Genomic DNA, 23,565 nt, shown 5'->3' with positions numbered 1-23,565 from the left:
GAGAGAGAGGCCAATGGAGACCAGGAGGTCATGGGTTCAACCCCTACCTTCCAAAGTGGCATCTGGTGAATTAAAAGAGATATGTATGAAGTACGTAATAGAGAGGTAAGATGATTAGGTTTCGAACCCAAGACATAAGGCTTGTAGCGTAATAACTTATCACTAGGGTAAGGTACTTACAATAAGAAAGAAAGAAATATTAACATCTTCTAAGGCCAAATTTGGCCCATAAGACAATTGGTTTACAGCAAAATGGGAGATTTACCCATTCATCAAAAGTAAATATAAAAAAAAACCTACACCACTAGTATCTGAAGGATTAGTTTCAGCCATGGTTTGACGTCAAATTGGTTGCATCAAAGAGAGAGAGCCCAAATGTAGATGATATGGCCAGGCTAAATGGAGATAAGATAGCGAAGCTAAAATAAGAGTAACCACGAGAAATGCTGATGAGATGGCCAAGCTAAATGGAGATAAGATGGGCCAAGGCTAAATGCAGAGATGGATGGGTAGGGCTAAAAATAAGAGTAAACAACCATGGCAAATGCAGATGAGATGGCCAGGACTAAATGGAGATAAGATGGATAGGGCCAGGGCTAAAATTAAGAGTAGCCCGGACAACCCAAAATCAAAATCAAAATGGGCGCCCGGACAAACGAATAATACTTTAGCTTTTCAAGACTTGCAAAAAAAAAACACACACAGAAAGAGAAAGAAAACAGAGTAAGTGGCATTCCTGTTTCTCGCCATCGCCATCGCCATCGCCATCGCCATCGCCCTGTCTGTCTCTGTGCCTCTCTCTCATGTCTGCAGATACCAGATCCACCTCAATCCCGTACTTATGGAGTGAAGGTACTGTAGAGGATCCTCCCATTCTCTGCATCCTGTTTTGAACATTCTCTCGTCCTTCCCGTTCCTTTTCTGCTTTTCCCTCCCCTCCCCTCCCCTCTCCTCCTCTTTTCACTTAACTGTACAGTGCTAGTGAGGATTAAAATAAACCTTGAGACGAAACTCATCACTTTCATCAATCGGAAATATTGTAGCAAATTCAAGACTATTTTTCTTCTTCTTCTTCTTCTTGGCAGGTTTTTTTTTTTTTTTTTTTTTCTATCTTTCCAATACGATTAGAAGGTGAAATTTGTGCGTGTTTGAATATGCATATGTATATATTTTTAGAATTCAAAATTTGCAAGTTGCACTGAACAGAGTTAATTTTCTTTGGATCGTACAGCATGGCGAGAATTTCTCTGTGGTGGAATAGCTGCAGGTATAGGGGAAAGCCTCATGCATCCTGTGGATACGGTTAAGACTAGAATGCAAAGTGGAGGTTCTTTCATTTCCACTGTCCAGGTACTAATATCTTCCCTTCACACACTTTTTTTTCTCCCCTTTTCATGATGAATTATAGACACTACACTTTGTTACCTAGGAGATTTTGCTCAGTGATGGACCTTTTCTATTGATTTATTTCTTGAGGTGTTTCCTTAGGAGAGCACAAGGTTCACTGAGGTTCTTAAGGTCGTGCTCAAAAGCGATGGCTCAAAAGGTAACTCATGTCACACCAATCTCGCTTACATTTACATTAAAGCCATGATCTTCATGCGCCTACTGATGACACATTCTTGTCATGCGATTATATTCTTATTAATTATCTCTATGCAGTCCATGAACACTGGAAAACGACCTTGTTTTCTGATGGTTTGTCTATGGAAAACATGTTCCATGATGTCTTCCATAGACCTCAAGTGAACCATACCAAAGAAGGACATGGCTTGTTTGTGCATGTAGCTTACTGTTATTATATGTCTGAATTGCTATTTACATTGGAGTTTAGAAAAGAAATTCGAGTTGTGGAGTGGGGGGATAGATATATACCTTCACTTTGAATCAAGCTTTATTTCCGGCTGCTACATACTGGCAATAAAATTGTCAAGTCTTATTCTTATTATTCTCTTTCTGTTTTGATGAACATTCTGCATTTTTTATTGTCTTATTTTTTAAGCTGTGGTCTTTTTTGGTTAATGTTAAAGGTACTGTTGTGCACTTGTTTGCAACTTTCTTTCGTGTCTTCTTATCTCGAGAAGATCAGTTAAAATTTTTAATTATCAAAGTGGACTTGTAATAATTCAGATTAAAACTAATTGGCTTCTATTTATAGGACTATATCGAGGACTCACAGCTGGAATGACTGGATCTTTTGCATCTGGGGCTACCTATTTTGGTTTGATCGAAATTTCAAGATCTTGGGTAAACCAGCGGCATCCGGAACTAGCTAGCCCCATTTCACACTTCTGTGCAGGTGCTTTAGGTATGTTTTCCTTAAAACACTTTTAACCTGTGGTTAGGTGGAAAAAAGGGAAATTCCCATACATGAATGTAGAATATCACCAATACATTTGCTGGTATGACTTTTTTATATTTATATTTATTTAAGCACTCTAATCTGTGGGTAGTTTGGCAAAACGGAAATTCCTGCACATAATATAATTGGTGGGGTGTCCCTAAAGTAATGACCTAGCTACAATATGAACGGTTCATTTGATGTGTGTTAAAACATGGGTATAAAATGTTCATGATGTTTCTTTCATACTTTGGCAAAAATTGAACCAAGTATTTTATTTACTCTCTTAGCATTTTCAGAAAGGATGTAAGAGACATTGTAAAAACCCGAATTCGACATATAACTATAGAATAAGTAATATCACCATGAATGTGAAGTATAATAAAGGTTAAATAGTGGACCACTATAATAACTGGAGAATGGATGCAAAGAAATATGTAGGTTCTACAGGCTAGATAAGTCAATGCTGGACAATGCACAAATATGAGGAACACAGAGGCACTTTTTAAAGGTGGTTCTTATTTGATGAATGTAATTTTTTGGTACTGTGTATCAAGCAGTTTATCTTGTGAGGTTCATAACCCTAGAGTGCCCGTGAAGCCCTATTTGATATACCATGATGCCGCATAGGGAAATCTATGTTCATGTGTTTTGTGGCTGAGCCTATGCTCCATTGTTAAGAAATACATTATTTACATGAGTAAGTAAGATCCCCCCCTTGTTAGAGTCTGGGAAAGTCATTGCCATTGTTAAGAAATACATTATTTACATGAGTAAGTAAGATCCCCCCTTGATAGAGACTCAAAAGATAGCTTATGGAAGAGCAGGTTGCATTTCCTCTAGGGTACACCACCCCAATGAGTCTATTAATCTTACATCTGACATTCGTCATTCACAAGATGGGTATAGGCTGAGAAATGTTTCTTTTTTTGCTAGTGCATTTATCTTTTAAGAGTATAACTGAAGACACAGTAGTCTCCCTGGCGTTATGGGTGATTACTATGATGTTTAATGTGCCTGATCTCATCAGATGCATTTACAGAATAGGAATTAGGCTGCTACAACAGCCAGCAAATTAAGGCTCTTACTAAATCTAGTTGTTAGCATACTTAATTAACTATGAAGTTAGGCAGGGACCTGAGCCAGTTGATTGCTCACATTTTGGGGATTTTTTGGGGTGCTTATACCCACCTAAGTGCCCCCCATTTATGGTGGCCCACAGAAAACCAACTACTCTTAAATTGGGGCTTGTGTATCCCATTTCATTCAGCTTTTACCCATCACGTTTCTCTCTCTTTTGTACAATCATTGGAGGCTGTTTCTAGCAGTCAGAATTACAATCTACTAGAAGAGGACAGGTTTAACCTGCCAAATCGCACCATCCCTATGTAAGTAGAAGCTTTCTTCTCTTTTTCAGTGATCAGAAAGTCTTCTAACAAAATATCTGCTAATTGTGGAAGCCACCCCTCTGGCAAGCTTCTCACAATGCTTCATATTGCTTATAGCCGGCACTATTTTCTCTCGGTTTATTACAAGGTTTTAAGTGTGTTGTCTCATTTCTTGTTTCAACTGTATTTTCTAATAGATTTACCCTTAAATCCTAACCTTGAGCGCAAATTTTTTTACACTTTCTCATTGAGTGTATATTATTAGCCTTTTTAATTGGATAATGATTGTTTATTCAGGAGATACTATTGGTTCTGTAATCTATGTTCCTTGTGAAGTCATCAAGCAACGGATGCAAATACAGGGAGCACCCAAAAGCTGGGAGGCCAGGATGGCAAAAACAGGGAGATCCCCTGTTCAAGAAGTTGAATATTATAAGAAGTTCTCCCATGCTGCAATCTCTATCGTTCAACAAGAGGGAATCAGAGGTTTGTTTTCTGGGTAGGTCTATGTCTCTGTTTAACAAATATTTGAGGTTATTAGGAAGTACAAGCTAAATCCACTGAGTCCTCCTTTGTTTGTCCACTTAGAGCTAATATATTGATGCTTTAATAGGTTTATGTGCTTAAGTTGATCTTTAGCATCATTTGTGGGTGGTATCTGTATGGATGAGTTATATGCTAAAAGAATGTATCTTGGTCTCATAAAATATTTCACCTCTTTGGGGATGTCGATACAGTTGATGTCAAAAAAATTTCCAGTACAAAAATACTAAACAACTACATGCCTAACAAAGAAACCAAAGAGACAACCCGATGCCAAGGAGACAAACCATCCTTGGTAATAAGACCCTCATAGGTTATGGTACTAAACTGCCAGTGAAGTAGACCTCTCAAAAGGCCAAATGCATTCTGGATAATCCAATTATGCCACTATCCCAGAAAGGGTAGAAAGTGGAAGGAAACCATCACATATGGCTGCACAGAGCATGCTAGTTTCAGTTTGCAAACAACTCAAATCACGTGGATGCATGATTCTGCTGACAGCAGAATGCTACATCTTTCTTGTAGAGACCATATATGTCATGGCACCGAGCTAGATAAAAACCTGTGGTAACAAGTCTTCATGGTATTAGTAAAAAAGAAGCAAGAGTTATTTGAAGTGATGCATCATGTGAGGGTAAGAGCAATGGTTAGTGCACTCACCAACACATTATTGTGGATTTCCACCTTGGCCTATATGGAAACCCTAATGGAGTGTGAGGAGTTGGTTAGCCTGGACTAGGTGTAGGTGAGGGAGAGAGATGGTGCAGGCAAATGGAGACACAGAGAAAGCACATACAAGTTTTAGTCCCAAATCTAGGATTTTGGGGTTCTTGGGACTTATTTTTAAAGTGAGAATTTTGGGCACTTTGACAGTGTGTACAGGCATACATACAACCGCACATGCATGAAAAAAGAAAGTTTAAAAAATGGACGCCACTTCGGTTTGATATGACAAACACCTGAAAGGCTTGGAAATACAAAAGAAAATGATAAGAGCATTAAGTGACTTAATATAAAGTTAATGAAGTGATTATTAGCACATATTAAGTGATGCGTTTGGATAATAAGAAATGATTTTAAGTTTACAAATCCATGCAGGTGCAATAAAAACTATAGTCCGCTGCACTTTTTCGTGCTTTAGATTCGACAAGCTGAGGCATATGGTACAGTCTTGATGAATTGGTTACTGCATCATTTTTGGGCAGTAATTTTTGCCCAATTTGATATATGGCTGCAAAGGTAGACTTATGGCTTCTGCACCATTCATGTTAACCTCTCAAACACTTTTTCAATGCCTCGTTTTGCTGGGATACATACAGCAGCGGCTGCTGCCTATCCCGCTTTGTCCTCATACCCAATTTTGTTCAGCTGTGCCTAAATGGCAAAGGCTGACTTTAGCTGATCTTTAAGTGCATTAAGAATACTTTTCTTTTTATCAGCAATAATCATATCATCTATATATAACACCAAAATCACGGGGTAGATCCCCTTTTGTGTATGGATAATGTTCCGCATGGCTCCTATTATTAAACCCACGTGCTAACATAAAAGTATCAACCTTTCTGTACCACTGTCTAGGAGCTTATTTCAGATCATATAGACTTTGTGTAAATGTGCAATGTTCTTTTCCAGGAGGCTAACCCATCTGGCTGTTTCATGTACATCTCCTTGTCCATGTTAAGGTGCAAGAATGTCTATTTGGTAAAACTCCAATCCGACAGCTGCAGTGGGAGCAAACAAAGCCAGAAGGTGGTCATTTTGACAATAGGGGAGAATACCTCTTGAAAATCAACCCTTTTTACTTGTGCATAGCCTCATGCAACCAGGCTTGTTTTGTACTTGGGTTTTACATCCACATTTTTATTTTATAGATCCACCTAATAGGAATGATATTCTTACCCTTGGGCAAATCAACCAAGTCCTAAGTATCATTTTCCTCCAAAGCTTTTATTCTTCTTACATTGCAAGTTGCCGACATGATGTAGCCTCCTCCTTAATCTTGTAGACCTTCTTACCCAATGATCTACATTATCAGGCATGGGATGTACATCTAGAAATATCACAAAAACGTCCAACGTTAGTTGCTTTCTATCATTCACCAGCCCTATTTTCAGCATTATTTATTGGCTGCTTATGATTTCCACGTGCCTTATTTTTATGTTTGTTAGGAGGCACAACAATTTTTTAGCAGCTTAGCCTGAGTAAAGACAATATCCTGGCAGTGTACAACCTTTTTTGGCTCAGGTAGCCATATTCTATATCCCATTTCATCCATACCTACCGAAGATGCCCTTAATGGGCTTTGCGTCAAGTCTATTCCTAACCTCATCTCTAATGTGCGCAAATGCATCACAGTCACAAATGTGTAGATGGTCATATGAGACTGCATGTTTGTATTGTGGTCTTATTTCCATAAAAGCTATGAGGAAGTTAGTCAAGGACAGCATGCATCTCACCCTCTCTAATGGTATCCTATTATGGCTCAGACAAGCCATTAGAAGAGGGGTTGTATGATGCTGTTACCTCCCTCTTTATACCTTATAACTCAACCTCATTGTTTCTACATAGGCATTTTCGCTCTCTACCTCTTTGGTGGTCACAAATGCATGAAAAAACTTAAATGCAGCAAAGGCTTCATCTTTGCTTTTCAGCAAATAAGCCTGAATTGTCGTTGAACAATCCTCAATAAAGAAATACATTACAAAGCAGCCCCCATGGATTTAGTAGGCATGTCTGTTATGAGGACCTCCAGCAGTTTCTAATAGATTCTCTTGGATAAACTTAAATGTGCGCTAGATTCGGAGTTAATTCAGTCCTTAAAATTAGTATACTCTCTAAAACCTTGTACACGTGAGGATATCTAAAGGATCTGATACCATCTGAATGGAGTTGGTGAGCCTAGACAATCCAGGTGTAGGTGGGTGAGTGAGAGAGATGGCATAGGCAAGCTGGTATCATTTTATTAAAGTGGGCTCTTTGGCCACTTGGACAGTGTGAACAGTTAAAAAATGTCAAATTGACTCAACGGCCAAAAGATTTAAGTATAATGATTTTACAAGTAAATTATCTCTAGAAAGCTCTAGAGAAGAGCCCTTGGGGTCTTTGACCCCCCAACAATCAAACTCACACTCCCACTAGTTTCATTTAGGGTAACAGGGTTTAACAGAACAGTTCTTACAATGATATTTAATTAATCCAATGAAATGCAGTATTTTCTTGATGCATTTCACTGGATGTTGATATGCAGGTTCGCATCAACAATTGGGAGGGATGTTCCGTTTGCTGGTTTAATGGTAAGATACTAACAGTTCAGAAAGATGTTGTGTGATATATCAAAATATTAAAGAGAGATCATCTTTAAATGATAAGTTACTTTCTGCAATATGGCCTCTAGAGTTATTTGAAAAACGTGGTAGCATAGACACTTATGTATGGCATTCATGCATGGAGATCATCTGGGTGATAATCTAAGTGAGAGTTATAGTTGAGGGATATTTATAGTAATAAATTTGAAGTACATTACAAAGCTTATCATTGTCTCAAGTGTAATATAATGATTGAATATGCGGTTTATATTTATCATTTAATGTGTTCCTTTTTCCAGATAATGCTATATGAGGGATTGGCACAGATTGTTAAGTCAGGAAAGGACCCTACCAATGCAAGAGAGTTTGCGATAACTGGTTTTGAGGACTTAGTTATTGGAGGTGCTGCAGGAGGTATACTATATGGCAGGAGTGGATAATGAATAATATCTAAAAAGTGTCGTCCTTCATTTTATTTTAATTTCTTTCTCTATAGTTTCTTAAACATAAGTACAAATTTCTCATAGAACTGTCTAAAATATAAATGCATGGAAAAATAATGAGATTTAAATTCATATTCTTTCTATTGACTTCTACTGCTTCAGATGTTTGTTCTTAGCACACATCCACATCTAATGGATTAATTTGGAGTTTTACAGGGGTCTCTGCTTTTCTGACAACACCCTTGGATGTTATCAAAACAAGGCTTCAAGTGCAAGGATCAGTTAAGCGGTAAAACTTCTTATCCACATTCAAGTCTGATTTGATGTCTCTATATATACTAGATTTTCTTTATATGCTGGCAATAATTTATGATGAAGTTGAAATTCATAGAAGTGTCAAGAACGTTTAGTAGGAGCCATCTTGAGACTCTTTGCATTCTTCTATTGTCTCTGTTTATTTTGGTGTAAAATATAGACTGTGACTGAGTATCCCTAAAACTGCCACTTCAATCATTAGCAACTATAATAGATACATCAAAGGGATATACTGAGGCATGATGGAGGTTTACAATAGCATAATTCTCTATTAGCATGCTTTTGTTTTGGGAGCTTTTGTGGATGGATTTAGCTGAGAGCAGCAACTTCCAAATTTGCTGAAATTGTAATTAATATCACAGATATAAAGGATGGCGAGATGCCATGGGAAACATATGGGAGAATGAAGGGTTTTCTGGGTTTTGGAAGGGAAGCTTGCCTCGAGTCATGTGGTACTTACCAGCATCAGCGTTCACATTTATGATATGGCAAGGGTTGCGCAATGTATATGTTAAACCTGGAATGGATCGTGATGCAAATCTTGGCATCGAGAGAAATGCATCATCCATTGATACTGTAGTCACATAGGCATATGAAATAAGTTGGGAATTCTTCTGGTTTTATCCAATTCTACCTCGTGGCGACGAAAGCTATGCCACCTGATTGTAGTTGTAAAAAATTGATCAGACAAACGCAGTGCTGTACTGTTACTATTATCTCCCGTCTCATATCAAATGAGAAAGGAACACTCCACACGATGCTGAAGTGCTGGGCATTCAAAGGTTGGATTGATGATGGCCTAGGTGACCTGCACACCATTTTTCTCTTTAACTTCAATTGATCACTTTGAGTGCAAAGAAGCTCACAGAGAGTGACAATAATATCCCTATGATCTATTAGATAAATACCCCAAAGAAGGTATTTTTTGCGGATCATATTATTCTCAACTTTGGTATAGTTGTAATATTTTCATGTATCATGAATGGAATGCAAATGAAATCGAGGCTGTAATTTGTTTGGGCAGTCATATCTTGAATTATTTGATGCTCTCCTTTTAAGTCCCAACTTATTAAATCTCTTTTTTGGCATTTACACAAAAAACTGATTGCCAACACAACTTTGAATGACCTGTGGTACTATGCACGTACTCTAATTGACCGAGTTTTATGATTTGTGCATGACATTTCCGTCAGAAAATGAATGAGGGCACATGTTCGGAGATTTTCCTTTGTTTAGGAAATAGAGGTTCATTGAATATGCAGTGTAACTAGACAGTAGGCATTAAAAGGAGTTCTGGACTTAATTTTCATGACCATGCTGTTTTATATTGAGGAACCTTTAAACTGAAAAGGACACAAGCATTGTAAATGAGAATGCCAATGGTAAAGGCAATATCAATAGTTTGAAGGGTTGTTCTTATGTTGATGCAAATAACACACCTTGTGATGTTCTAACAGTGGCATGCTGCTATACATTGATGTTTTTGTTTGTTTGGATAATACATGTGGGTGGGTGTTACTGATGATAAAAAAAGACAAGTATAGACGCCACTCAAATATATATATATATATATACTAGTGTGTATTTTTATTTTATTTTTGTGTGCAAGAGAGGTGTGTGTGTGAGTGAGAGAGAGAGATTCATGACCATTGTGTAGAAGTAGTAGCATTTGAAAACTCACCAACTAAATTACAAAATTATGTATCATATGGATGATTATAGGTGAGAATTTATATGGAGAGCTATATTGATTATTCTTTTCTTTCTATCTTTCTTATGTGAGTATTCTGGCCAAAATGATGACGATGAGTATTCCTTTTTAAATTACCATTTCCCACCCTCCATTAGCTGCTATGTGTACCCTTTTCAGTCATGCTGTGTACAATACGTACTATAATGCACACTTTATTGCTATTGAGCATCGATGGTTCTTGCGAGCTATGTTACCCTTCTACACAGTAGTTCAGCACAACAACAATGAGTCTTGTCATGGACATAGCCTTAAGTTCGAATGGGAAGGCTAATTTATGATAAATAAATGAGGAAGGATAAATTTTAAATACGAGAAAAGGAAACGATAACACTACGAAGGTAATGCAAATAAATAAGAGAACCATGTGTTGTGTCCCTAGGTTGTCCCAATTGAGATATAGTCCCAATTTAAATTGGAACTCGCCAAGGGGCCCAATCCCAGTCCCAAAGAAGTCGCCACCTTGGGTTAGGACAACCTAGTACCAACGACTAGCCCAATGACTATTTGATCATTCTCGATCTCTGAGTTCTACTCTCTCCTCTTGTAAGCTTTGGAAGTGCTCTAGTCCCACCACATCTTTTGGGAGGTTGTCCCAACTCGTCTTGGTTGAGTCCTGATTCGTCCTGACCTTCGTTTTTGGTTTGTCCCAATTTGGGACTGTTGTAAGCTTGTCTCTCTTTATATGATATAGATAATCTTTTGTGTCCCGATTTCTGTCAACCATGTTTTGTGTGCATTTTGAGACCCCCATAAAATAAGGGTGTAATAAACATGTCTTTCGTGCATCTCAATAAAAGATGTTAGATTCAATGTTCTCGTTATATTGACTAGTGCACTAGTGAAACCAACAATCTTGCTTAAACAAGTCTTTAAATGGATCATTGGTCCTGACTCCTAACTTACAATATTGTTGTGGTTTGAGTAGAGTATTGTAAACAAATAAAAGGTCTCATTGAGATTCAAACCTAGGTAACAAGTTATTGGATTCAAAGTTAAATTTGTTGAGGACCGTGTTACAAATGTACGAAATCATTACTTTAGTTGAAATTAACCATAATTAACCATAAAATTGAATTAACCATGAAAATCATAGAACTGCCTTTTGAAAAGCAGGCACAATGAATTAGAAAAAAGGTGTCAATGGTTACCTATAGATTATGAAACCTAAACAAACTAACTTAAGAGCTTTCGTCACTCGGAAGAATATGCATAACATGTTTATTTTAGCACAATGGTTGTTGGCTATATAACAGGGATGAGACCCATATAACATTAGCATATCAAAAGTCAATCCAAAAGAATAAGAAAGGACTCTCAAGGCGTGAGTCCAAGTAGTTAGTTGGATTCAAAAGTCTATAACCATAACTTTGCTTAACCGTTATTGAAAACTTTGTTTCAAAGCAGCTCCACAAGAAGAAAAAAAGCAGAATTTTAACTATATATTCTTATTTGGAAAAAAGAAAAAAAGAAAAAGGGAAAAAGCAGAGAAAAGCAAAAGCCAAAACCAAGAACAAAAAAAAAACAAGACAAAAGCAAAAAACAAAAGCCAAAAAAGCAAGAACCCAAAAAAAAAGAGAAAGAAAGAAAGAAATATTAACGTCTTCTAAGGCCAAAATTGGCCCATGAGACAAATGGTTTACAACAAAAAATGGGATACTTACCCATTCATCGAGAGTAAAAAATAAATAAAAATAAGATAAAATAGACTTAAAGCTAAATAGTTCTAGTAAAATAATAAACATCTTCTATATAAAAATCATGTTCTACAATGAAAATGTTATACTAGGCCTAATTTCATTTCCATCCAAGTCTCTCGAAGAGAAGTGGGAGGTCAAAGGGTTGCGATGTGGATGTGGCCCGTGATGTCAATGTAAAAGGTACCCCAACCATAGCTTCTAGTTGACGCAACTCACGTTCCCTTATCTTCTTAATCTTTTCTACTCCACGCCGACTTGTTTTGAAGCCCAACATCCGAGGGCGTTTAGTTGTTCTTTGCATTTCTGCTTCCTCAAGTGAGAGGCCGAGCGGCGTAAGTGTATCCACATTCATCGTCTCCCCTTGTTCCTAAAAATTTACACTAGTTACATGTTGATGAATAGTAAAAGGGTTATGGTTAACACTTTGTAATTTATTCTCCCTATGTTGTTTTAGCTCTAAAATATACCTACCTAGTCTCTTTACACTCGGGGTATCTAATAGTTTGGAGAGGGTGGGAGAGGGTCCTAATATGTCTTGGTATTCTGCCCGTATCTCGGCATAAGTTAGGCACTTGCATGTGAAATGATGCTCATCCTCTATCTCTATGTGGCATAACCTACATAGTCTTTCCTCTCTAGGGACTCTATTAGCCCAACCATTCTCAATCTCAAGTTGGTGAGATGATATCCTAAGTTGTCCAATGGCCACCCTTAGTGCATTTGATAAGAATGTATCTAGATATCTTGGTTGTGTAATAAAACCTAACTTAGAGAAGTCCAAGAAGTTTTCCTTATAATACAACATTTTAGATGGGAGTGAGTGGCTCTCGTGGGGTGATCCATTTATATTGAGTGTAAATTTGCCATATTTCTTGGCATATCACTTTATTAATATCTTCATGAGAGAGAGTTTGATCAGTCCCATGGTTGTACTTAAGGGGGGGGTAGGTTATTAATATCTATGCCATTTGCAAGTAACCAACTCACCACAATGCTATACCAAAAGCTAGTGTCTCTAGACGCATGTAGGGATCGGGATGCCTCAAAGGCTCGACAAGATATCCTATCTTGTGGTTGGCTATGTATCCGATGAATTAAAACTACCACTTGAAAGAGTGCTTCTACTAACATCAAGGGTAGACTGAACTTTGCTCTAATAATGTCATGTGGTACTGTCGATTTGCTTCGGAGTTGACGTGATAACATCGTCACCAAAGGTCTCTCTAATTGCGTCCACATGAAAGATGGTAGACCCGGAGCCCATACTACTGATGCATACATGAGGGAAGGGGTCACTAATGAGTCAAAGAGTCATCCCTTGGTCCGTGGCTCTTGAAAGTATGCTTGGTGGCATTGTCTCTCTAAGAGTGAGAGGGATGCATACCATCTTGTTAGCCTATCTTTGGCTGCCTGGGCCATCGAGAATTTACCTGAGCGAGCACTAAAAGTGACTCCCAAGTATACATATGATCCAACTACCTCAACTATTTATGAGAGAGGGTTAGGTGACATTTACTCCTAACTCGAGACGATGTATGAAAGATAAGGACTTTAGTTTTCACTTGATTGACTACCAGTCCTCGTTGTGTACAAAAGTCATCTAGGGCATTAAGATGCTTTTGTAGGTCGTGTTCTGACTCCGAGAGCAAGACAATGTCGTTTGCGTAAAGTAAGAGGCTAACTTGTGTATCCCCAATAGCTACTCCCTTGCCTCCCTTACGAGCAATAAATTCCGTGATCTCATAAATGTAGATCCCAAAAAGAGTTGGTGATAGGGGGCAACCTTGTTTCACACCAATGGTGCTAGTGAAACAATCGGATAGGCCACCTGGGCATCGTACGCACCTAGAGACTTGCTCATATAGGGCATAAATGGCCCAGATCATGTCATTTGGTATCTCCAAGCTCTTAAGTCTATCAAACAACCTCACCCTAGGAACTGTGTCAAAGGCTTTGCGAAAGTTCACAAAGCAACAATATAGTTTCTTCTTACAAGCCTTCGTCTGGTCAATTAAGCACCTAAGTGTGAAGATATGGTCAATGGTGGAGAATGCTCGTCTAAAGCCAGCCTGCTCAGGTGCTCGAAGACTTAATGTTTCCATATAATCGCTGAGCTCCGCTTCCATTATTGCACCATATAGTTTAGCGAGCGTATGACCTATCATAATGGTCTTATATGTATTTGGGTCCCCTTTATGTATAGGGGCCATTGTGTTCATGGCCCATTGTGGTGGAAAACCCTCAGCGAGGGCGCAATTGAAGATTAGAGTGAGAAAGGGGGCTAGGCACTCTCGAGCATATATGATGTGCTCGGCTCGCAATCCTGTGTGGTTCATGGATTTCCTATGTTGTAGTTTTTTTATGACCTTCGTGACCCTAGAGGTCGTGAAAAGTGTCCCCATGGTAGGTCGAGGTGTGGAAGGCATTGGAATGGGTGGTTGGTTGGGGACATGGTAGAGTCTCTCGATATATGTGTGCCAAATATTGGGATCCTCAATGGGTGTTTGTGGTTTCAGTTCCCGTAATCTCTTCCATGCAAGGGCGCAGTCCTTACTCATGAGCATATGGTAGAGTTCCCAATATTGAGATGCTTCCCAAGCTCGTCTTTTACGACGTGTCATCTTGCGCATCTCTTTGCGAGCTTGTACTGAGAAAATAGTACCACTAAGTCACGACACTTTAAGTTGTCTATACAACTCTCTACAATCGTCATCATACCACTTGTTTTGTGGCATAGACCCTATTCTACTGTGATTGGAGTGTTTCGTGTATGGGAAGCTACTAATTGCTGCTGAGTGGAGGATGTGTGTGAATTTTGTAGTGAGGTTCTCTAAAGGCATGGAAGAATCAAAAGAGGAGAGATGGGCTTGAACATGTCCAGAGTAGATGTCAGCGAGCTCATGCGTGAAATGTATTATGGTGTGGTGGCTTGGTTGACTAGAGAGAATAAGAAGAAAAGGGGGAAAAGCAGAGAAAAGCAAAAGCCAAAACCGAGAACAAAAAAGAAGAAGAAGAAGAAGAAGAAGAAGAGAGTAAGAGGAAAAAGCAGAGAAAAGCAAAAGCCAAAACCGAGAACAAAAAAGAAGAAGAAGAAGAAGAAGAAGAAGAGAGTAAGAGGAAAAAGCAGAGAAAAGCAAAAAGCAGGAAAAAGCAAGCCAAAAAAGAAGAAGAAGAAGAAGAAGAAGAGAGTAAGAGGAAAAAGCAGAGAAAAGCAAAAAGCAGAAAAAAGCAAGCCACAGAAGCAGGAAGCAGAGGAGAAACAGAGTAACGAGATTTCTGTCTCTGAGAGAGAGAGAGAGAGAGAGAGAGAGAGAGAGGAGAGCCTGTCGATCTCCATTCCATGCCTCGCTACACGACCTCGCAGACCTACACAGATGGAAACACACAGATCGTGCAGATCCCGCCTGCTTCCTCTGCTTCCGACAACCTGCAGCTCGCCATCGTCCCTGATGGCTCTCTTTCCCCCCCTAGGCCCCCCGCTGAAGACGAAGACCTGGAGGTGAAGCTTCGTCGGATCCTCGAACACGTCCCTGTTCGCGTCAGTAATACGTCTGGAAGCTCTGCAGGTTCTGGCTCTGGTGACTTCCATCAGGTATTCCTTCTCTTTTTCTTCTTTCTCTGTCTCTTTGTTTTGTTTTTTTTTAAAATTTGGACGTGGAAATAAATCTGCATAGAAAAACAAAAGGGCCTTCCTCTATCGGTAGAGGGAAGCAAGGAAAATGCCTACATGGAATTGAAGCACGAAAAGAAAGGAGAAAACTCAACAGAACAGAAAGAAGTGATGTGATGTACTTTAAATGCATGAAGGTGAAAGCGAAATAAACGCCTCCATGGAATGAATTAGAAAACAAATCCAGTATCTTCACACAAAGAAGAAGAAGAAGAAACAGAAGTAGAGGATGTTTTTATGTTTTTTGCTTTAAATTGATTTATGATCATCATGACACGAAGCCTATGGCCACATTTGTGTTCCTATGCTGAAATTTTCCTTGTCACACCCATGAAGTGCTCCTTCTGTATATTCAATGAGGAGCATTATTTGTGTCATTTCCAAGTCTATTATGAAATCAGATGAAGATATTGTTCTCACGTCAGAGAAGGATGTTGCCCTCATTGTAGACCAATGTGAGTACAATTATAAAATATGCTTAGTAATCTTCCTTGTTGATACAAGGAGAAGTAGACAAAACTTTGAGAGATATGTCAATACTCATTGACCCATGTAGGCAGAGAACTTTGAGATATTTCTACTGCATCAGGGACACTCATGGTGTACAAGCTAGGGTGTTACAATAGCTAGAGCCTGTGCTCTTGATTGTGGACGTAGTCAATACCAGCTGGAACCACAACCACCCCATTTTGCATACCTTCATAAGATAAAAATCCTCATCACACGTATTAAAAAGACTCTTTTTGCTCCATACTGCATCACCCCGTGATGGATATTTTCTGGTGGCCATGATTTCAGTTCGAATGATCAGGCACAAAACCTTGTCAGCTATTGGTGATCATATTTCAAGCCATTGACTTTTAGGAAACTAGAATGGTAATACATTTTTCTTTCGCTTTTCCTTTGTAGTATTTCTCATGTGTCATGGGTCATATAGGCTGTTGCATTCTCCCAGAGATGTTAATACTTTTTCTTTCTTTTGTTGTGGAGCAGACTTCAAGAATTTAAAAGTCTGATTAAGTGCAACTTCTAGCCTATGTTTTACTGAGACTTGCAATTTGTGTTATCAGTATCGACAAATGAGGCGTAGGGAACAAGACCGTCTAGCTCGCATGGATGCAGATTATCTGAAGAGGAAAGAAGAGTCCGAGTTTCAAGCTCGGAGAGAAGAAAGGTTGAAAGCTGCAGAGGATCGCACTGCGAAAAAAAGGGCGAAGCGTCAGAAGAAGAAACAGAATCGCACAGAGAAAAGAAGCAAACCTCATCCCCCGTCTCTGAGTGAAGACGGGAAATCTGCTGATGTAGATGTAAATGAAAAAACTGCTGATGTGGATGTTAATGCATCAGAAGATTCAGGATCCGAAGATGATGTTTATCATGATCATATGAGGAAGCCAAGAGTTTATTAATGCTCATCACATATCTATTTGATGATATGGCTGTTTAATATAGAAAACCAAATTTCAGCAACAGTGTCAAGAGAGCAGAGGTCTCCACAAATTCTTTCCTCTTTTAGCTGCCACTGCATGTGTATTTTGTTCGCAGTGCTAATACAGTAGGTTCATATGGATTTTGTTCTACTTAAAGGTGATAACTGTAACCTCATGGAGAACATAAGTTGTTTGATGGCCAGTAGTTACTGTTTCTAGGATAGTCCTTCCAAAACGACATTTTCTGTGAAATTTCGAAAGATGTGATTGGGGACCAGAGTGGTTGATCCTAATTAGCAGAAGGCTGTTGTGTATACCATGGCGTTGTAGATTTTATATTTGGCTTTCTTGCTTTCTCCCAAATATTGGCGAAATATGTTAAATTCATATGAAATTAGTGGAACCAAGCTAATTTTTCATCTGCTTTACTAGAAGCAGGATGTAAAATGTTGTACACCATGCTCGTTTGTTTATACTCCACATTCATGCATGGAAAACGATCGTTAACTTCGAACGAAGGAAGATCAAAATCCTAATCATTCGTGACCGTTCATGTCTTAAGTTGTGACCGAGTGGTGGAACCAAATGAAAATACTATATCTACATCTGTAGCAGAATATAGGCGTTTGTAGCATCCTCTGGCGATTCAATAGCACTTTTTTGTTTTTTCAACATACTCGAAAATATTTTTGGGTAATGAACGTTTTTCATGTTGATCGAATGGTGCAGAAATAGCTCAAACTATCCGTCCTGCTTCTCTGTCTGTCCAAGGGATGGATGGAGAAGCAAGACACGCAATTGTTTCTTACCTGGAAGGCGCGCCCCTTTGGTGCGATTTCCGGACTGGGCGGGGTCGTAGCCTTGTAACGTAAGAACCAATCAATCCTTACCTGTTCCACCGTACTCCTCGTTCACAGGTTGATATTCTGGTGTCTCAGGCGTGGAGGAACCACACCAATCCATCTCTAACTTGGTGGTGAAACTCTACCGCGGGAACAATATTGCAGGGGGGGCTCTGCGGAAAAATAGCTCGATGCCAGGATGAAAGAAAATACTGAATGCCCTTCATTGTTGTGATGGTCGTCTCCACCGAGAACCTCATCTAGCATATCCTTCCTTTACTACTCACTTAACATTAACCCCCTCGTAATGAGTTCATTGGAACCCCTATATGTGAGCCCTTTCCTAATATGTTATAGGACTAATAGGTGGATTATTTTGGGTTGGAAATACTCCTTACCCTTCCACTGAACATGCAGATAAGAGGTGAGAGATTTTGCTATCAATGTGTATTTGTCTGCTGTGCTAATACAGTAAGTTCATCTGAGTTTTGTTCTACTTAATGGTGATTACCGTTACCTCACGGAGAACATATGTTCGATGGTTGAATCCTGGCCCTCTAACCAGTATTTACTGTTTCTATGATAGTACTTCCAAAAGCCAATTTGTTGAAATTTTGAACTATGTGATTGGAGACCAGAATGGTTGGACCTAATTTTATATTTGGTTTTCCTGCTTTCTCCCAAATATCATCATGATATCTTAAATTCATATGAAACTGGTGAAACATGTTATGGAACAAAGCTAATTTTTCATCTGCTTTACAAGAAGCATGATGCACAACGTTGTAAAATTGTTGTACCCCATGTCTCTTTTGTTGATTCTGCACATTTACATTGTACAATTGTTGCTCTTTTGTTGATTCTCCACATCTGGCATGGATGTGAGTCATTGTGTATATAAACTTAACATTTACCCCCGGTGATTCTCCAGTAGAACACCCATGTCTGAGCCCTTTCCTAATATGTTAATAGGACTAATAGGTGGATTGTTTTGGGTCGGAAATACTTCTCACCCTTGCACTGACCAATGCAGACATGAGATGGGGATATTTTGCTAGCAATGTACATTCCAGTGGTTATTAATGAAGCAAGCAGGGAGAAAAGACATGGTAGCATACAATATACTCTCCACACGCTAACAAGATGAGTAGTCTACACCCCTCCAATGCATATCATGATGCTCAGTCTCTTTTCACATTGTTATGTGCTTCATTCACTGCTATCACTCACCTTTGCAGAGTCAAAGAAAATTAATTATCCATGAAAAAACTGTATACAAACACTATGCATACCCACCGACTTTGGCATATATAATGTAATTTCTCAGATCAATGGATGTTCCATTTATTACTCTTTTTAATGGAATTTCTCAAGAAACTCAATGGTTATGCACTGTCTAATTGACTTATCATTTTTGAAATGCTTAACCCTATGAGGTCATTATGCAAGACAAACCACCTTTTCTTGGAAACTCAATGAAATTGATCATTCCAAACACTATATATAAGATTAAAATAATACTCCTATGGAAATATCCTAGATAAATAAATATCGAGAAATACTACAGGAATAACTTAAAAGGGTCGAATTGCTAAAAAATATTGCGAAGCCAAATTTTGACTTGAAAGTTATTTTTTATAGATGATGATTCAGCACTAAATCAAAAAATAAATCAAGAGACTGACCCAACACCACCCATGCCATCAGATTTTTTATCAGCTCAAACAATGGCATTCCTTTGTCCAGCATAAAAGGGAACACGCAATTAGTCCAGACCGAATATCAGAAGATAACATTATGTAACAGAAATATTTAAAAGGATTCAGAAAGTTTGATTACATTATCGATTACATCCAGTCTCTTACAGTAATATCTTAACCGAACATCTGAAATCCCATTACATTATATATATTTATATTTATTAATCATGCATCCATTGATACACAAGTAGTTAGGTAAGTCATGTACAGTGCTTCAGAAATAAAGCTAATGAACAAATTGTGGCCATGGCACATAACACAACCTCACTCACTATACTAGTGATGAAGAGGCAGTTGTCAATGCCAATTGACCAGAAATTTGAGCAAAATTCCAAATTCAGGATGTATGATCTTTATTTTTGAGTCTTCCATTCAGAAATACTCTTTTTATGAGGCAATACAAGCTCACTTTCCACCACCGATTTTTGCGACTTCTCTTAATCTTTGATCCCATTTTCTTACTGAGCATCCCAAAATATGGTAGAATGCTCTTACTTATCCATCTCAAAAACATCCCATCTATAGTGTCCTCAGTAACATGATCATTTTGTTATTTGACAAGCCAAGCAAAGACAAAATGAAAACCCATATACTGAGCTCTATGATACTAAATAGCGCAGGAGAATTTCTGCTTGATGTCATGTCTAAAAACCCATGCAACAGCAGTTTCTCCTGTAAGAGCTCAAAGTTCAAGATAAACATGATACAAAACTTTCCACCACTTCGGTGGAAAGTAGGAAAAGGTCCAGTAAGTGGTAAAGGAAAAAAGATACAGTAACTGATAGTAGTTTGAATGCAAGTTAGAGACCTCTCTGCTACTTTAGCTAGAAGTTCTGCACCTCGAAATTTCTTCGGAAAGCATCACTCTGCTATTTTCAGCAGTACTAGAGGATTTCTAGCACGTGCTATAATATCTAATGTATATACACACACACACAGGACATAAACTAAGGCATATACGCAACACCTACTGTGACACCATGACCTATCAGGAAACACATGTATGGACATAGTTAATGATGAATATCCATACAGATAATAAAGAAACCAGAATAACATTACTGGATACTAGGGACTCCTAAATTTGGAAATTATGTATATACTTTTGACTCCTACATTTTTAAACCATAAATACAACTCCCAACCCAGACTTATTAGCTCTAAATACTAAAGAAGACTTATTGTGCTAAATACTAAGAACAGCGACAAAAAGAGGCACTTAAATTCATAGCACCTCCGATGTATAAGACCCCTTCACACCTATATGGGGTCTAGATTGAGCATTTTCCTCAAGCTCTTAGTGGCAAGAGCCATATCCCATGTCTCTACAAGTGAAACAGAGGACATAGAGGGAAGTGATACACTCAAGGGAACAGATACTACCATGTCAATTGCTTTTTCCTCATTTGCTACTTTAGGCAACAAATCAGGAGATGACATCTGTGGCAGAGGACGAGAAAATTTTGGAAGTGGTAGAGCACTAGGAGATGGAGATGAAGAGTATGCTGGTCCTGCCCACCTTTCTTGGTATCCTACAGTAACATTTTTTATGAAACCATGGTTTTCTACTACCTTTGACTCTCTGTTGCAAACCTCTGGGTTGCTCTGGTTCTTATCAAGTACAGAGTTCATTATTTCAGGGTCAGTTGATGTACGCCTCAAAGGAATCCAATTTGCAGATATGGCATTGTTAGCCTTAAACTTCACAATCTGTTTGTTGATGTTATCACTTCTAACACTGATCTGGGGAGCAACATGCTTATTGACTTTCTTAGGTTCGGTATTAAGAGAGTTATTCACCTCAAGTTGCTGCTGCATATTTTTCTTTGCAAGTAAAGGCTTCGAATGCTTCTGAAATCCAGTTAAATTCAGATGCTTCTCGAAATTGCCTTGCTTTGGCTTCATGTTATTATCTTTGCTCACAGGAGATGAATTCTGAAGCATCTCACTGAGAGACATATCACTACCATTCTTAGATAGAAGCTTTACGGCTTGCACATCTGAGCGATACTTGGGCTTCTGCGACATTGTTACAGCAGAGTCCATTACCATATTGTTACTTCGAGGTCTTTGTAAGATGGTTACAACAGATTCATCATAAACAATCTTTGCATTGCTTCTGGCATCTCTCTTCTCCAACTTCTTCAATATTTTACCACTTCTTACCTCACTCTCATTGTAAGGTATGTTAATTGGGAGAGAACCAGTGGGGGAGGGAAGAGGAAGAATACCAGAGTCCTTTTCATTGAAAAATCTTGCTGAAATAATGTTTTGCTTTGGATGCTCCGGGTAAAACGTATAGGCCATATTTTTCAAAGGTGGAGATTGAAGGCCATCTCTTCTCACACGAGGAGAGCTTTCTACTCTGTAAATCATCTCCGAAAATTGATGTTTATGTCTGCTTCTTGATGAAGAGGACGATGATGACAAGCAATCTTGAGGGAGGAGAACGGAAGTCCCCATATAAGTGAAGTATCTTTGATTATGGAGCCTAACCTTGATTTTAGGCTTCAAATGACTTCCCTCAGTCACTCAGGTAAAAATCTACTCTTATGTACTCTTATGTGCTTTAGTCAATGATTCCTGATAGAGTAGAAATGCATACTTAAGTAAAAAAGATATAAGAGAAACTGAGAAATAAGGATGTCAGTTGATAATACTTACCTAGGTCAAAGAAGCTCATCTACTAGAGAAAATACTGTAAATTCCTTTGTTTCTAGTGTAAATTGATGGACAAACCTGAGAATAAATTGAAGAAGAGAAATTTAGGAAGAAAGTGGAAAGCTATTCAAAACAATTCACTTACACAACAAATTTAACATAAGAAGAGACAGCAGCAGAAGCGCCTACATAATGAATTAGGCGAGAATCTGTTAAATTAACACTGACAAAATCAACATGAATGAATTCTGCAGGAGTCTATACCCTTCGAGAAAACCAAAATAAATATATAAATGTGGGAGTTTCAATTTTAACATTAATTACGTTAATTTAAACTCAGCTCTGATAGAGCACATGTGAGACTCAAAAGATATGCTCTACCAGATCATGGCATACCAAACCGAAATGGCCAACTTTTTATCAACAAGAAGCTTAAACATATGACCATTTAGAGAATCATGAAACCAAAAGAAGATGTCAAAACTTCTGCAAGTTTAGAGAAGCATGAAACCAAGGATACAGAAACTGTTCGTTGATTTTTACACCATTTACGGAAACTCCAAGGATGTGCAAATATATCTCTCTAATCTAAGACCAATCATTGTCTCCAACAATTAGGGGATTTCAAATCGTATATTCAGAAGATTATTATCTTATTCTAAACGGAAAAAAACCACCAAATCAGCCATAGTCCCAGGGAGAAAAACGTCGGAAAACTTCCATTTTGTTCGGTGAACAGAATACAGCTGTGCATAAAAATCAGGAAACAATATTTCTCTTCATCCAGGCTTACCAGAAATCGCACGTAGAAAATGGTTACAGGAAGTGAAGAGATAGCCTCGAACCGTTGAACGAAGTGTAGGAGGAGGTATTCTCACTGTAGAAATTCATCAAAGAGGCCTGTGTTCGTCAAAAACAAGAACATAGGCGCACTCGTACAGAGAAGGGGGAAGAGAAACAAAACTATAAAGGAAATACAGAAACAGAGAGAGAGAGGGAGAACAAAGAGGGACCTAAGAGGGAGCAGAAAGAAATAAAAGAAGCTTCTTGTTGCACAGAGGTGGAGAGAAAGATTGTGATGGAAGATGGATTCTTATTTCTGTTCTCCAAAGACCAGGTAAGTGTTCCTAAGCAGAGATCTGAGAGAAATTCGTTTTTGCTGTACAGATCTGAGAGAAATTCTTTTCTTTTTTTTGGCTGTACAGATCTGAGAGAAATTCTGTTTGGCTGTACAGACAGATCTGAGAAGCTTGTTTAGAGACGAAGCTTTCTGAGAAATCCCCTTCCCCTTTCCCACGAAATGAAACAAAGCAAAAAAATCTGAATCTGAAGAGAAAAGGGGGGGGGTTCTGTCTGTAGAGTTTGTTTGGGGCAAGCAAGAGAGGAGAAGGCTTTGCTTAGAAACAGATCGGGAGAG

The 23,565-nt window shown here is 38.5% G+C and overlaps 3 protein-coding genes across 3 annotated transcripts; 2 read left to right on the top strand and 1 right to left on the bottom strand.

Moving 5' to 3' along the window:
* Positions 1 to 721: 721 nt before the first annotated feature.
* LOC147860775 (uncharacterized) lies at positions 722 to 9,358 on the top strand. The gene is made up of 9 exons (XM_087323578.1): positions 722 to 852; positions 1,232 to 1,350; positions 1,489 to 1,546; positions 2,159 to 2,308; positions 4,027 to 4,228; positions 7,520 to 7,565; positions 7,877 to 7,991; positions 8,237 to 8,309; positions 8,698 to 9,358. Exons 1-9 carry the CDS (start codon positions 804 to 806, stop codon positions 8,921 to 8,923), a joined length of 1,038 nt encoding a protein of 345 aa, XP_087179704.1. The 5' UTR covers positions 722 to 803; the 3' UTR covers positions 8,924 to 9,358.
* Positions 9,359 to 15,091: 5,733 nt separating this feature from the next.
* On the top strand, positions 15,092 to 16,925 carry LOC147860774 (PRKR-interacting protein). The gene is made up of 2 exons (XM_087323178.1): positions 15,092 to 15,377; positions 16,526 to 16,925. The coding sequence occupies exons 1-2, from the start codon at positions 15,126 to 15,128 to the stop codon at positions 16,862 to 16,864; spliced, it is 591 nt and encodes a 196-aa protein (XP_087179304.1). The 5' UTR covers positions 15,092 to 15,125; the 3' UTR covers positions 16,865 to 16,925.
* A 2,584-nt stretch (positions 16,926 to 19,509) lies between these two features.
* LOC147860773 (uncharacterized) lies at positions 19,510 to 23,565 on the bottom strand. Its single transcript, XM_087323427.1, has 3 exons — positions 22,942 to 23,565; positions 22,152 to 22,226; positions 19,510 to 22,070 (listed from the first exon to the last, which is right to left on the bottom strand). Exon 3 carries the CDS (start codon positions 21,948 to 21,950, stop codon positions 20,748 to 20,750), a length of 1,203 nt encoding a protein of 400 aa, XP_087179553.1. The 5' UTR covers positions 21,951 to 22,070; positions 22,152 to 22,226; positions 22,942 to 23,565; the 3' UTR covers positions 19,510 to 20,747.

The sequence above is a fragment of the Azolla caroliniana genome, unplaced genomic scaffold (assembly GCF_043228905.1).
Source record: "Azolla caroliniana isolate FFs.n. ecotype wild unplaced genomic scaffold, voAzoCaro1.0.p SCAF_8, whole genome shotgun sequence".
In the NCBI taxonomy this organism is placed as follows: domain Eukaryota; kingdom Viridiplantae; phylum Streptophyta; class Polypodiopsida; order Salviniales; family Salviniaceae; genus Azolla; species Azolla caroliniana.
The sequence above is the reverse complement of the archived record's forward strand: the minus strand, read 5'-3'. Positions and strand labels throughout refer to the sequence as shown.

What these genes read in the sequence shown, in the direction of transcription:
- LOC147860775 (XM_087323578.1), top strand. Translation starts at nt 804, where the DNA reads ATGTCTGCAGATACCAGATCCACCTCAATCCCGTACTTATGGAGTGAA. An exon ending in CTTTCATTTCCACTGTCCAG is followed by an intron (nt 1,351 to 1,488) that starts GTACTAATATCT and finishes GTGTTTCCTTAG; the next exon opens with GAGAGCACAAGGTTCACTGA. An exon ending in CTTCTGTGCAGGTGCTTTAG is followed by an intron (nt 2,309 to 4,026) that starts GTATGTTTTCCT and finishes TTGTTTATTCAG; the next exon opens with GAGATACTATTGGTTCTGTA.
- LOC147860774 (XM_087323178.1), top strand. Translation starts at nt 15,126, where the DNA reads ATGCCTCGCTACACGACCTCGCAGACCTACACAGATGGAAACACACAG. An exon ending in GCTCTGGTGACTTCCATCAG is followed by an intron (nt 15,378 to 16,525) that starts GTATTCCTTCTC and finishes TTGTGTTATCAG; the next exon opens with TATCGACAAATGAGGCGTAG.
- LOC147860773 (XM_087323427.1), bottom strand. Translation starts at nt 21,950, where the DNA reads ATGGGGACTTCCGTTCTCCTCCCTCAAGATTGCTTGTCATCATCGTCC.